The sequence below is a fragment of the Balaenoptera acutorostrata genome, chromosome 5, assembly GCF_949987535.1.
Source record: "Balaenoptera acutorostrata chromosome 5, mBalAcu1.1, whole genome shotgun sequence".
Classification (NCBI taxonomy): domain Eukaryota; kingdom Metazoa; phylum Chordata; class Mammalia; order Artiodactyla; family Balaenopteridae; genus Balaenoptera; species Balaenoptera acutorostrata.
Window position 1 is genome coordinate 38,555,582 of NC_080068.1, and position 15,914 is coordinate 38,571,495.

The following is a 15,914-nucleotide window of genomic DNA, read 5'->3' on the forward strand; positions in this document are numbered from 1 at the left end:
GTGATCTTTAGATAAAACCCAGATAACTCAAATAGATACTGGAACTCTTTTAAAACCAAATCTAAGTCTCTACAAAATTCCATATGTATACTACCTGAGATGAAGGTAGGGAAGGGGAAATAATGATCATCAAAAGTGAGAGCTTGCACACACTTAATAAAACACAACTCCAGCTAGGCCAGTGCAACTGAAGGGGAAGTTGAACTATAGGGTAGCACCGAGAAAAGTTATTCTTCAACTTTGCTGCACAAATCAACAGATACATTAAGTAGGTAAGTCCAAATTAGTGGTGTTACAACTTCTGCAGTACTTCAGTACTAATGAAGTATTCACTATTTTCTATTCCTATTTCTAAAAAAAAAAACCACCATAGTCTTCGAAAAATTTTGTGTTTTCCAGTTTTCAAAAAAAAAAGATTCAATTTTAAAAGATCAAGGACATCTTGGAGAAGATATATTCAAACTCAGGTGATAGAATGATGAATTTTGGCTCATTTAATCTATGGTGGTAATCTGCCTTCCATTTGTATGGGTGTCAGTTACCCATTCTTTTGATCTTTCTTTGTGGTCAGAAAGTTAACAATTCTCTCCTTCCACAACCAGGCCATTAAGCAATGTAGGCTCTTCCTGAACATTCTTTCAGACAGACCATAGATGGGGTCACTTACTAATCTTCATTTGTTTTACCTACATTAGAAGAGTGAATTAACTGTGCTTTTCATAAAACTTCATAAAATTTTACAATTCTCTTATTAGAAATGGGCAGTTCCAATTTGCAAGCATGTACATTACAAATTATCTATGCATATAAAGCCCCCTATATGCAGCCCTGTTCTTCCCACAGTAAGTACCTAAATCTGCTCATGGGAAATATTGATGAAAACAACTAAAACTTTTATAGACTATCTGGGTTCAGAATAGAAGAAACTATAAAACTTCAAATACTTACATTAACAGAATGAGGGACAAAAGCCACATGTTCATCTAATTGATGCAGAAAAAGCATTTGACAAAATTCAACACACTTTCATGATAAAAGCACTCAACAAACTAGTAATAGAAGGGAACTATCTCAACATAAAAGGTCATATATGAAAAACCTACAGATAACATCATGCTCAATGAAAAACTGAAAACTTTTCATTTAAGATCGGGAAGATAGCAAGGATGTTTGCTCTCGCCATTTTTATTCAACATAGTATTGAAAGTCCTAGTCAGAGAAATTAGGCAAGAAAAAGAGTCAAAACGTATACATGTTGAAAAGAAAGAAGTAAAGTGATCTCTGTTTGCAGATAACACGATCTTATATGTATAAAATCCTAGTGAGTCCACCCAAAAACTATCAGAACTGATAAATGAATTCAGCAAAGTGGCAGGATACAAAATCAACACTCAAAAATCAGTTGCATTTCTATACAATAACAGTGAAAAATCTTTAAAGGAAATTAGGAAAACAATTCCATTTAAAATAGCATCAAAAAGAATAAAATACTTGGGAATAAACTTAACCAAGGAAGCAAAAGACTTATACACTGAAAATTACAAAACATCACTGAAAGAAATTAAAGAAGACACAAACAAATGGAAAAACATTCTATATTTATGGATTGGATGACTTTATTTGTTAAGATGTTCACATCACTCAAAACAATCAACATAATCCCTATCAAAACCAAAATGGCATTTATTGTGGAAATAATAGAAAAAATAACAGTTCTAAAATTCATATGTAATCTCTTAGAACCTTGAATAGCCAAACATGTTTTGAAAAAAAAGAACAAAGGTGGAGGACTCACAGTTTCAGATTTCAAAACATATTACAAAGCTTAAGTAACTAAAACAGTGTGATATTGGCATAAAGACAGACCTATAGAACAATGGAATTGAACAGGAATAAAATACACCCTAGTATATATAATGACCTTTAACAATAGTGTTAAAGGTATTAACTCAATGGGGAAAAGATAATCTTTACAACAAATGATGTTGGGAAAACTGGATATCCATGTGCAAAAGAACAAAGTTAGACCCTTATCAAAGCCATATATAAAAATAACTCAAAAGAGATTAAAGACCTGAATATAAGACCCCAAATTATAAAACTCTTAGAAGAAAACATAGGGGAAAAGCTTCATGACATTGAATATGGCAATGATTTCTTGGATATGACACCAAAAGCATACGCAACAAAAGAAAAAACAGGTAAGTGGGTCTAGATTTTTAATTAAAAAGCTTGTGCACAGCAAAGGAAACAATCAAGTGAAAAGGAGAGAAAATATTTGCAAGACATATATATATCTGATAAGAGACCAGAATATACAAAGAAATTCTACAGCTCAACAATAGAAAAATGGAGTAATCTGATTTAAAAATACTCAGAAGATTTGAATGGAGATTTTTTTTCTTTTTTTTTTCCTAATATTTATTGGAGTATAGTTGCTTTACAATGTTGTGCTAGTTTCTACTGTACAGTAAAGTGAATCAGCTATACATATACATACATCTCCTCTTTTTTGGATTTCCTTCCCATTTAGGTCACGCAGAGCACTGAGTAGAGTTCCCTGTGCTATACAGTAGGTTCTCATTTGTTACCTACTTTATACATAGTATCAATAGTGTATATATGTCAAGCCTCATCTCCCAATTCATCACACCCTCCTCCTTCTCCCTTGGTATCCATATGTTTGTTCTCTACGTCTGTGTATCTATTTCTGCTTCACAAATAAGATCATCTACACCATTTTTTTAAGATTACACATATATGCGTTAATATACAATATTTGTTTTTCTCTTTCTGACTTACTTCACTCTGTATGACAGTCTCTAGGTCCATCAACATCTCTACATATGACCCAATTTCTTTCCTTTTTATGGCTGAGTAATATTCCATTGTATATATATATCACATCTTCTTTATCCATTCCTCTGTTGATAGACATTTAGGTTACTTCCATGTCCTGGTTATTGTAAATAGTGCTGCAATGAACATTGGGGTGCATGTGCCTTTTTGAATTATGGTTTTCTCCGAGTATATGCCCAGTAGTGGCATTGCTGGGTCATATGGTAGTTCTACTTTTAGTTTTTTGAGGAACCTCATACTGTTCTCCATAGTAGTTGTATCAATTTACATTCCCAGCAACAGTGCAAGAGGGCTCCCATTTCTCCACATGCTCTCCAGCATTTATTGTTTGTAGATTTTTAAAAAATAAATTTATTTATTTTATTTTATTTATTTTATGTTTGGCTGTTTTGGGTCTTTGTTGCTGCATGTGGGCTTTTCTCTGGTTGCTGCGAGTGGGGGCTACTCTTCTTTGTGGTGCACAGGCTTCTCATTGTGGTGGCTTCTCTTGTTGGGAGCATGGGCTCTAGGCATGTGGGCTTCAGTAGTTGTGGCACACGGGCTCAGTAGTTGTGGCTCACGGGCCCTAGAGCACAGGCTCAGTAGTTGTGGTGCACGGGCTTAGTTGCTCCACGGCATGTGGGATCTTCCCGGACCAGGGCTCGAACCCACGTCTCCTGCATTGGCAGGTGGATCCTTAACCACTGCACCACCAGGGAAGCCCTGTTTGTAGATTTTTTGATGCTGGCCATTCTGACTGGTGTGAGGTGATACCTCATTGTAGTTTTGATTTGCATTTTTCTAGTAATTGGTGATGTTGATGGCCAAGCATATAAAGATATGCTCAACATCACTAATTATCAGAGAAATGCAAATCAAAACCATAATGAGACATCACATCATACCCATTAGGATGGCTACTACCAAAAAATTAAAAAACAAAACAGAAAAGAACACATGTTGGTGAGGATATGGAGAAATTGGAACACTTGTGCACTGTTGATGGGATTGTGAAATAGTGCAGCATCTAAGAAAAAAATTATGGAGGTTCTTCAAAAAATTAAACATAGAACTACTATACAGTTCAGCAATCCCACTTCTGTGTATATATCCAAAAGAATGGAAAACAGGATCTGGAAGAGATATTTGCATACCCATGTTCATGGCAGCACTATTCACAGTAGCCAAGAGGTGAAAGCAACTCAGATGTCCATCAACAAATGAATGAATAAACAAAATGTGGTATATACATCCAATGGAATATTATTCAGCCTTAAAAAGGAAGGAAATTCTGTTATATGCTACAACATAGATGAACCTAAAGGATTTTATGCTAGGTGAAATAAACCAGTCACAAAAAGGCAAATACTGTGTGATTCTACTTGGTATCTAAAGTAGCCAAATTCATAGACACAGAAAGTGGAAAGGTGGTCCAGAGGTTGGCGGTGGGGTGGGGGTGGGGTGGGGAGAGAGGAGAGTTGTTGTTTAATGGGTATATGGTTTCAGTTTTTCAAGATGAAAAGTTTCTGGACATCTGTTTCACAACAATGTGAATGTACTTAATACTACTAAATTGTACACTTAAAATTAGATAATACAGTAAATTTGATATTGAGGTTTCTTTACCACAATAATAATAAAAAAAATGCAAATACTTTGGAGGTGGTGGCTGAGAGCTGTGTGAAATATTTCCTCTCATGAAATTCAGAACAAAAAAATAATGTGTATTGAATCAATTCTTCTAACAGGTAGATACAGTTACTTTCACTATTGGAATATAAGTTTATTTGGGAAAATGGAATAGGTAAATTTTGAAACAATAAGAGAAAATAATAGTTCAAGGCTAGTTGTCGTGCAACTCCAAAGTTAGGTGTAGGGGGTGATAAATTGCAAGAACCTCGTGGTTTATGGAAAAGCAACAATTTAAAGACATAAAAGGAGTACAGAATAAGGGAAAATGTATGTTTCAAACTTTGGTTTAGGTTCATTGTCTACCAGGGATAGAAAGAATAAATTACGTTTTCCATTCTCCAGCTCTATTCCAAAGAACCTAAACTCAGTTTATTTCTAACTAATATAACTCAACAGTATAAGAGAAACACTTTGGCTAAACTGGTACCCAAATCCTCATTTTTCACATGTTTCTAAAGAAAACTCAATTCCAAGCATGAAAACAAAGCTTTATAAGCTTTATAAGCTTTATAATTCTTTAAGATTAATTTCAGGCCAAATTTATGGATGTATTTCTACTAAAACTTCAATTCAATTCAAAAAACAAGTATTTGGGTAGTTATTATATTTGAACAAATATATACTTCAGAATAAAATGATTTTTAAAATACAGTTAACACTCAATTATGTTAATAATAAAATTTGGTCATAAAAATCATCATTTAAATATTTATCCAAGTATTAAGAGTTTGTTTACACCCTTCTCTACTTATTACCACAAATTTTTTTTTAAAACAGGGAATTAACTTGAATTTACTGTCTTCTTCCTGACCCTGCCTTTAAACATAGACATTAATGAATTGTGAAATGGGCATGGTGATCAGAAAAGAATGAGTGGAATGGACATGAGTGCAAAATGGGTATAAAATGGGAAAAAGATATGACTTCAATGGTTTTAACAGTTTCAGATTCCTTACCTGGAAACCATTGCCTTGATGACATCTTGTTTAGAGTGAAATAGATCAAAACCCAAATTTATTACACTCTTAAAAATTAGCATTCAGTCACTAATGAAATAATTTTAAGGTTAATAACTGGAAAGTATATGAAGTAAAATATCTTCCTAAAATGTTCTCTGAGAATTATTTTACTATAACATTTTTCAAGTGAAATTAGTACTTGAGCAACAGAAAATACACAATAAAAGCACAAGTCACATGGAGAGTATAACATTCCAACTCAACAACTGAGCTTGCTATTTGACTTGAAATGCCTAATTTACATTAATAGTGCTTTGCCAATTTAACATGCTGATTGGTTTGGTAATCATTTTAATTGAACTTTTTTAAGATTTAAGAATATTAAATAATTTAAATAATCAAACAATTTTAATTTTTACTTTGAATCTGTTTATTTGATAGGAAATGTGAAAATGTGTTTTTAAAATCTCAAATGCCTGTTGTTGGCTATAAACACCAATCAAGTATATTTTGTACTTTATGACAGCAATATTTGAAAGTGGTTCTAGTTCTAATGTTAAACCTAGTTTTGTGAGGAGCCACACAGAGGAAAGGAATTAAAAGTCAAAAGGTATAACCTGAGACTCCAACCTTGAGAAGGTGTTCCTGGCATAGTGCATGATACTGTCAAAATCATATCTTTCTCCAAGCGAGTTCACTTCTCCAGGCTCCATCTTCAGAAAATTGTACTCTTGACCTAAGAATTAGGCACAGAAAACACTTCAGAAGCCTCTTAACAGACAGAAAAGAGAACAGAAGAGCCCTTCCTGCCTCTATCTGCTCTCTACCAAATGCTGATCGCTGATTTTCATGACGTTGTATTTACACACTAACACCCAGGTACTTGCAAAAGGGTACATCCAGTGCCACTGCTTGCACTTGAATACCATCCTGAAAGAGTAATATTGAATTTCATTAATAAGTTAATTTTGGCAAAAAGGTAGATTACCAAAAGCATGCTTTGGATTTGTTTTCTTTGTATACTCTTTCACCTTCTCTAAATATTTGTTCCTTTAAAACTACTGTTTTTTTTTTTTTTTAACAATATTGTGATTATAAAAAGTTACATTTTTACTTAATAAGTTTCCCACCTTTCTCTTATGACTATATTTGCCAAGACCCCCCCAAACAAACTTCCTATTTGTGTTAGAGTCTATGAAACACTGGGAAAAATATAAAAACTATATTTGTATGTACACAGAACATTGCAGGCGTTTGCTATGTGACTTTGTCACTAAAGATAAAACCACAGCAACTGAAACAAGATTCTCTTTGATGAAAAGGAGACTCTACTTGGAGGGCTTTTTTGGTCAAGAGAATATGCTTCAGAACTTACTTTTTCATTTTTTACTTTTCACGACTGCTATTTTAACTTCTGGACATCTTCATGTTAATAGATTTCTCAACTGCCTGTTTGTATCTGTATTGTAATATTATTTCTTGAAATTTGAAAATAACATAGTGTTAAATGTGTAGATCTACATCAATGGTTCCAGAGGCAGAGTATTTCCTCAGATAGAGTTTAGGTTTCAGTGATTCATTTTTCACAATTTCAGCAGCCAAAGATGGTTGCTTTTATAGCTCATTTTGAAACATCAAAGTGTAAAGTTGAGTTATTAGGTTTCCAAATTCAAGGCTGGGGTTCAAAAAAGAACTATTATTGTACAACACTTATGTAACTATTTTAATTTTATTCCAACTGCCGTATTACTACTGAATATAAAAATATTACATTAAAAATTTCCCAAAAGGCAATAAAAAAACTGAGTGATGCCACAGAGTATAATATCTTTCCTACATGTGATAAGGAAGTCTGATATACTCACTTGAGCATTAAAGATAAAACAATCAGCCTGAAGTTACAGAACCCAAGTCCCAGAGTAAAGTGTTTCAGTCCACCTTACAATGAATTCACACAATAAATAGTTTTCAATGAACTAACTACACCATATAGTGAAATACATGTTCCACAAATCTCTGGTTTGTCTGTCTGTATTACAACTATTCTCGGGAAATACCCTGCATTATCTTCAACCTTTGATAGAAGTAACTGTTAAAAACTCTGTTCTTCATGAAACATGGTAAGTATATTTTAGTACAACCAATTCTAAGGTGAGACTTTTGTAAAGTTGTGGAGCTGATTTTTTAATATTAATCTATAACCCACTGGAGATTTCAAATTTCAAGCACAATATGTGAGTATACTCTCTAATTAAAGCAAACTGTTTCATAAAAATTTCTGAAAGTGGAACACGAAGCAACTTCAGTAATACATTTTGATGTATATAACTGAGCAGTTACCATGTATGTGAAAGTGTTTTGTGCTAGTTAAAAAGAACACAGCCATACTTGGTCTAAATAAAGAAAATCAGACATTTCATAACAGAAGAGAAGAGGATCAGAGATACAGAGCACCAGTGGAACTCACCCTAAACAATTTTTTTAAAAATGACAACCTCCTTCTTGAAGGCATGTTCTAAAGTGGATTAAAGTAATCCAATCTTTGTACCAAATTGGCTCCTATCATAGTCACTAATTTTGCATATAAATGCAGCTAAAGTCCACACTTATTAGACGTTGCCCTAGAATAACACTTGATCTAAAATTTGTGAGCCAAAGTAAGTCACAAATTTGCTCAATATTATTCTCCAACATGAATTTTTCATACTAGAATTACCTTGCTATAGTACAGTCGGCCTTCAGTATCTGCAGGGGACTGGTTCCAGGAAGCCCTTGGATACCAAAATCTGTGGATGTTTAAGTCCCTTATATAAAATGGTTTAGTACAATGAATAAGAAATTTCAGTTCAAAGGTTGGTTGAATCCACGGATGCAAAACCCTATGAATATGGAGGGTCAACTGTCCATACATACAAATGATTGCAAGTGAGTGAGAAAAGTGAAAATAATCATATGTTGAGAATATCGTTGAATCCAAGCAAGGTATGACAAAATGTGCATGGAGTTCCAAATACTGAGGACATCTCATGCAATAAATTGTTGTATTCTATTAGATTGAATGTTGACTCAAAATATGAGTCAACATTATGAGTCATATTGACTCAAAAATATGAAAAGCCATAAATGGTTTAGCACTGTGTTAAGTATTATACATTTACATACTATTTATACATTTCTGCTTGTTTTAGCTACATAAATTTATGTTGAACCAGAGTCCTATTTTTAAGAGCAAGAATCATTCTTGGAAGTTACTTCCTTTATAAGTTATTTTGTCCACATAATAGAGGAAATTTAGTAACTGTGGTTGATTGAAAACTTTTCATTTAATTGGTAGTTGGAGTAATTTTCAGAAATATTATTTTCTCTTTGTCTCCCAATGATATAAAGTATAAGATGAACCTTGATAGCTGGTCAGGCATTAGAGTCTTCTATATTGGGAGTATAGATGTTATTTACTTCTCTTTCAACACTACAGATTACTTCTTTATTCTTGAAGTGATCTCTTCCCTGTAACATCACATTCATTGATTTTTCTCCTACTTCTTAGACCAAACTTTCTTAATCTTTTGAGAGATATTCTACAAAATGTTGCTTAAATATTGGTGTTCCCCATATTCTACCCACAATCTTATTTTCTTCTTCCTCCAACATTTTCCTAGACAGTCAAATCCACTAACAAATTTCTATCTCTAGATATCTTAAAGTCTAGACTCACCTTTCCTTTGTCTACTAAATATCTCCACTTGGACCATCTAAAGGCTTCTCAAACTCAAGGATATGCTAAATGAAATTATTTGTCTTTCTTCCTCTTAAAAATATGTTGCTTTATCCACATTTCTTACTTCATTTGATGGTGCCACCATTCATCCTGTTGCCTAAAAATAAAATCTTGAAGATTTGCTTTCACATGATGTTCCTCTTAAAATATTTTTGAAAGATTATTCCTCTCCTTCTTCTTGGCCTACACCACCCTAACTGAGGACTTAGTCACCTCTTATAAACGATTTATTTAAGTTTCTAATAGGTTTCCCTGATGTCACGTTCATCCTCCCCACCCCCATATCCCCATTCTCAGTTAATAATCCCTACAGCTGAAAGAATTCTTTTTTTAAATCTGAACTTGCTCTGCTTTCAATCCTTTGATTATTCTCCAGTAGCTAGAGGATAAAATCTAAATTTCTTAGCTTCAGATAGAAAATCCCTATGATCTAATCTCCCTTGGTAATTACCAACTAATCTCTCACTTGTAACTTACCATGCAGCCATTTGGGCAAATAAAAATGATTTAATTATCTGTAATTGTAGCTTTGATCATGATGCTTTTTTTTTTCCAGTTAGAAATTCCATCACTCTTCTGGGCACTTAGAACCCCTTTACTTCTAAATTTCAGTTCCTTTGTGGCGTCTCCCTTGACTCGCAAGGCACATTTTGTCACACCTTGCTTGGACTGGGCTGTGTTCTCAATATAACACTATTCTCACTCGCTTGCAGTCGTTTGTATACATGGATATACATACACTAAGCTCTGTAATTTTCATGAAGTATCTCTAACATCTAATAGTGCCTCAATAAATAACTGGCAGCAAATATGCTATGAACAAATAAATAGAGCAACGCTGTTAATCACAGGAAATTCTAAGGAATTAAATGTTTGTAACTTAAAACTGGCCATGATAAGGAAATAAGGACACATTTCTACTTTGCTTCTGCTAGAAATACACACAACTTTCTAAGACAATTCTAAACAACAGGATTTTTCTTCTGGCAATTGAGATGTACTTATCTTTATGAATTATGAAAGGTAAAACAAATGAAAAACTAAATGAGGTGATTATCACACATCAACTGTCAGAGAAAATTAAATTTTAATTATATATTAACTATTGAACTACTGAAACTATTGAAAACATTCTTAAGAATTTGTCTTTAGTATAGTTAAAGGGAAATCTCAAGAAAATATTTGGACTATCCTGGAAATGACTCACTTCCCTGGAATTTTCTCCAGAACTTGTCCCTGGTATAATATAGATTTGTATGGTAGCAGCACATTTTGTGGCAAACCCTGGACCCTTTTTAAATGCCAACAACATAAATTATAGAATTAAGTATAGAAAATACTTTTTAAAAATTTATTAATATTAAGTTATGTTTTAATAGCCTACACCCATTCTTGGAAAGCACCGAAGTTTGGATATAAAATAGCTAAATCTTAAGAAAAAAAGCAAGCCTAAAAAATGCATAAGATCATTTGATCTGCAGGAAAAAATTAACACCATAGCAGCTATTTTTAAATCAAACAAAATGTTGATCTACAATATCAACAAAATCAGTTCACAGTTTTTAAGAAGTTAAATGATAAATAGTATAATACATTTAAAAGATATTTAGTCAACCTTAAACCCAACACATTCTGAAGCCTCTCACCTGGCTGGATGTTTTCTCTTATGATAGTTACATGATTATCTCGATCTGGTCGTGTGTGTTCATGCCAAAAACCTATCACATGGCCCAATTCATGAACAACAATTCCAAATTTATCACAGTTCTTGCCAATAGAGATCGCCTGAGGTCCATTTCCACGCCGACCTACATAGGAGCAGCATCTGGAATAAAGTAGAAAGTGCAGATGGTGGTGGACAGGGAGACGCTGAGTGAATTACAGTAGGGTGAAACTTTTGTAAAAATTTGTCATGAACTGTAAAGTCCAACACATTCAGAGGCAGAACAATTTTTCATTAATAAATATTTCATTAATAAAAATTTCTAGTAATCCTGGTAGATTTATGTACGAGTCCCCAAATAATCTATTGAAGTGCCTTTGTACTAATTCATATATTAGAAGATGTGCCTTAAATAATTTTTAGGAGTATTCAGAAGATAAATCAGAAAATAAAATACTTATGATGATGATTAATGGCTATTATACATATAGTTAAACTTAAGACATCAACTCACATGTATTTCTAATACAATTTTTTATCCTCCAGACCCATTTAGGTAACTACTTTGTCAATATGGTTATCTAACAATAATCCATTATTTCAGTATTAAAAATAAAAACAAAGTTTATTTTTCCTCTTTGAGACAAACAATTAACTTTATGAGAAATGTTGGTTAATTAAAAAAGGAATTACTTTTCCTTTTCATGGGAGAATTTTTTTAAAGAAGAGAACTTTTAAGAGAAGTCAATCGAGGAAAATTAGTTTCAAAAGGTGAATTATCTAGGGTTAATGGTTGACTGGTGAAGGAAAATCAACAACTGGTAGAATTATGAGACTGTGTCAAATGGTCAGGCAAATGTTTAGTGTGATAGTCCATTTCACCTTCTGAAAGAATCTCTTGGACTTTCAGAATGCGAACCATGCAGAGCATCTTCCTGCAAATTTTCTTCAATTTATTGATATTTATACATATTCAAATAGTGATGCTTTTCTACCCAAAATATAGATATTCCATTTATTCATATTGTGTGTGTGTGCATGTGTGTCAGTGTGCATGAGAGAGTGTGCACACACATGCAAGAGTGGACACATAGGAACACACTTTAAAATAAGCTTTAAATGGTATAATAATATGGTAACTACAATCATAGTTATAAATAAAATTACACTTAAAACTTCAAAATTTAGGGTTTACATTAATATAGCTTATCTAAGGGCCACCCCTCTAGACAGCAATAGAGGGCAGTAAATAACTGGTCTTGAATAGATGGGAATCATAATGTGCTGGACACTGAACACCTTTTCTAATTTATTAAGTTAAAAGAAGAAATTGCCCAAAATTAATTGCCCAAATTTTTAAAATGCATTTCACTAATTTCACTTTTCAGAGTAAGCACATTTGTCATTCCAATTATTTCTGTAGGCTTTAAATGCCAGCTAGAAGAAGTAATTCAACTTATTATTTATGAATATATATATGAATTTATAATTTATTTATAACAGTTAATTAAGCTTAATAAATCAATAAAAGAAAGAAAAGTGAAGTAACTGGTAGGGAAAAAAATCAGGGAATTGTATTTTTGCTCTCAGGTAGATTTTTTTTTACCAAGACTTTTAAATTTATACATATGTAGTTATTTATTACATACTGAAATAGTAAAGTATTAGGTGTAGCAAAACTCAAAATTTGCAAATTTTGGAGAGATTTAAACTGAAATATTTGCTACCATAAAGCAATAGTGATGAAAGTGAAATATCTGAGGATTATACAGCAACTAAATTACCCACACTGAATCATTCTAGCTGGTTATATTCAGAGGAAAAACTACTTTGCAAATCAAAATCCAGGAGATAGTCAAGGAATGTGGTTGATTCTTTTAATCGAAAACACCTTTTATTAGCATAATTTTACCTATAACAATTTCCAATAAATAAGATGGGGTTTCATAATGGAAAGCAAAAATACGTTTCACACTGGCTTTTACAATGGTCCTGTGAAGAAAAATGTGGTGGTTTGATCTCTGACATACTACAGGTCCAGGAACGGAAGAATTTTAGATGCTCAAATGACTAAATAGCTAAATATATGCACATACAATTATGTATGGAATGACAGGTTAATATGCACAGTTTATTTTTAATATGAACAGTTTATAAAAACATGGTTTTAACATGTCTGAGTTTCTTTCTAATTCCATCCAGGTTTGATGCCATTTTCTTGTACATGGCTTTTGATTTTCTGTTTCAAATTTGAGTGCTGCTTTTAAAGCTTGGCCATTATAAGCCCTACCTGTCCTCTCAAGAAAATCTTTTACTAATTTTAGAGAAGCCTCACTAAGCCACAGAGAGCAAGAAGGTAATCCAAAACCCACTATTTCCTACTTTGGCCTCGGATTGGTGGAGCAAAGCCTATACGCACAAAGAGAGTTGCCTGTAAGCTTTATGCCCTCCTCACAGCAGTCTTTTCTCAGCATAAAGATATGTTTTAAATGTAAACTCAGATTACTCCACTTCTTTACTCAATATTCTCCAATGACTATGTCGTAAATTGTGTCAATATTCAAAAGTATTCATTACCCCTCTCTGGGAGATAATTATACATCCCTACCCTACTGATGCTGGGTTTAGTCATGTGACTTGCTCTGGACAATGTCATGTGAGCAAAAAATGTGTCATTTCTGGAGAAAATCTTTAAGAGCAAATATGGTTGACCATATTGTTTCTATTCTTTCTGCTACAAGTGCAAGGTTCCAAAAAGAGGCTTCTCCATCAGACTGGACACCATAGTGATGACTCTGGAGTGAGCTACAGCTAACCAGTGGCAGATATACAGTAAAAGTAAGGAGTAAGTGTTTGTTGCTCTTGCTCCTGGGATTTGGGAGTTGTTTGTTACCACGTCATAAATTGCCTTAGCTGACTGATACAGGCTATTTTGCTCAGAGGAAAATCAAAGTACTTATAAAAAAACTATAAGATCTTACACAATCTTCACACACAAATATCTTACCATATAGATCTCATCTCTTATTATCATCCCTGTCACTCCACTCGAGCCATGAAGTTTCCTTGTTGTGCCCTGAGCATGCAGACATACCCTTGCCTCAGAGCCTTTTTACTGTCTATTTTCTCTGTCAAGAACTCTGTTTCCCAGATATACATATGGCTTGTTTCCTCCTCTCTTTCAAGTTCTGTGCAAATGTCCTTCCATCCCACTTACACTACTTTCCTTTTTGTCCTAGAATTTATTGTCTATTAATACATTTTATATTTCATTTATCTTTGCAGGGTTTTTGCCTCCCCACCTAGAATGTAAGCTTTTGGTGGGCAGAAAGTGTACCTGTTTTGCTCATGCTATAATGCTAGCTCCTAGAATACAGCCTGGTACACAATAGAACTCAATAGATACAGAGAACATATTGGTGGTTGCCAGAGGTGGGGGCTAAGGGTGGGTGAAATGGATGAAAGGGGGTCAAAATGTACAGACTTCCAGTAACACAATAAGTAATTTCTGAGACTGTAATGTGAAGCATGGTGACTAAAGTTAACAATACCATATCATATATTTGAAAGTTGCTAAGAGAGTAGATCTCAAAAGTTCTCATCACAAGAAAAAAGAAAAACATGTAACTAAGTATGATGATGGATGTTAACTAAACTTATTATGGTGATCACTTCACAATATATACAAGTCTAAAATCATCATGTTATACACCTAAAACAGTATGTTATATGTCAATTATATCTCAATAAAACTGGAAATATTTTGAAAAATAAAAAGTTAAAAATTTTAATAAATAAGCACTTATTGAAAGAACAGATCTCCTAAGTGCAGGACAGAGCTAAGACTCTAGTAATTAGCAGAAAGCATCCAAAGAAGTGGTGGAAATGCTCAAGGTGAGGGGTTCAACATGCTCTTTCTGAGACTCCTCCTTCAGCCTGGCTCTCCACTTTTTCTATTATTATAATTCTATAGATTCCTTTAAAAAACTATTTTTTCTGCTTAAGTTAGCCAGTCTCTGTTGCTTGAGAACAAGAATCCTGGCTAGCACACTTCCTCTGCCTAACTATAACATCCTTGCAGAGAGAAAACAACTTACATTCAATTTTATAGTCCCCAAAGTTAGTACAGTAAGTGGTACAAAATGGGAATTCAACAGGAAAGGATGAATAAGTGACTACTGTTACAGTCTGAATAATCAAACTGACCAAAGTTAAATACAATTACAGCATATGAAATCTAGAAAATAAGAAAATAAGTTAACTCTACGTTTGTTTGTTTGATTGTTTTTTGGCAATCATTAAAAATCAGCATATAATAGATGAAGGTAATAAATTCAGTTACATAAATCTCTGACTTACAAAGAATAAAATCAAACAACTTCTATTATAAAATGGTCTCACATTTTGCTGTTTATAATTAATAATCTTGTAAAATAAATAAATGCCACTGAAGCTAATAGACATTCATTGAAAAATATGTATAGCTCAGTTCAAACCTTTTGTCAATATAGAGGGTTAAAGCCTATGTCCACTGCAGATGAAGCAAAGATATCATATACCTAAAAACATGCATACAGATATATATAAACATAATGTACGATTATAATGCAACTTAAAAATAGGAAATACACTAGAGCTAAATGGCAAAAAGGTCTGATTTCTACTTTTTGCTTTTTAAAATTTTATTATTTTCCCACCTATCAAAGGCCTGATATGGAATTAGACACCCACTAAATATTTATTGAATAAAAATTGACTGTAGCAGAATAAGATGGGAAATATAATGCTCTAAATGATATAGGTGATTCCATATTTAATAATTCCTCCCATAAGTATGGAGATTATTTTAGCTTTTATTTTTAAAAATTGCAAGAGCTACAAGTTGTCTGACTTAGTGGGTAAACTCAATGAAAGTGATGACAGTGATAAGAAGTAAGACACATTTGCCTTCTAGATTAAAGCTAGAAACAGAACTAATAAATGT

The 15,914-nt window shown here is 33.1% G+C and overlaps 1 protein-coding gene across 3 annotated transcripts in view; it reads right to left on the bottom strand.

Moving 5' to 3' along the window:
• Positions 1-15,914, bottom strand: part of TLL1 (tolloid like 1) — a 236,128-nt gene that overhangs the window by 104,401 nt on the left and 115,813 nt on the right. For all 3 annotated transcript variants that reach the window (XM_007176711.2, XM_057546214.1, XM_057546215.1), the window contains exons 6-7: positions 10,914-11,092; positions 6,120-6,225 (exon numbers count right to left, since the gene is read on the bottom strand). In XM_007176711.2, the coding sequence (XP_007176773.1) occupies positions 6,120-6,225; positions 10,914-11,092 (285 nt within the window). The remainder of the gene's footprint in view (positions 1-6,119; positions 6,226-10,913; positions 11,093-15,914) is intronic.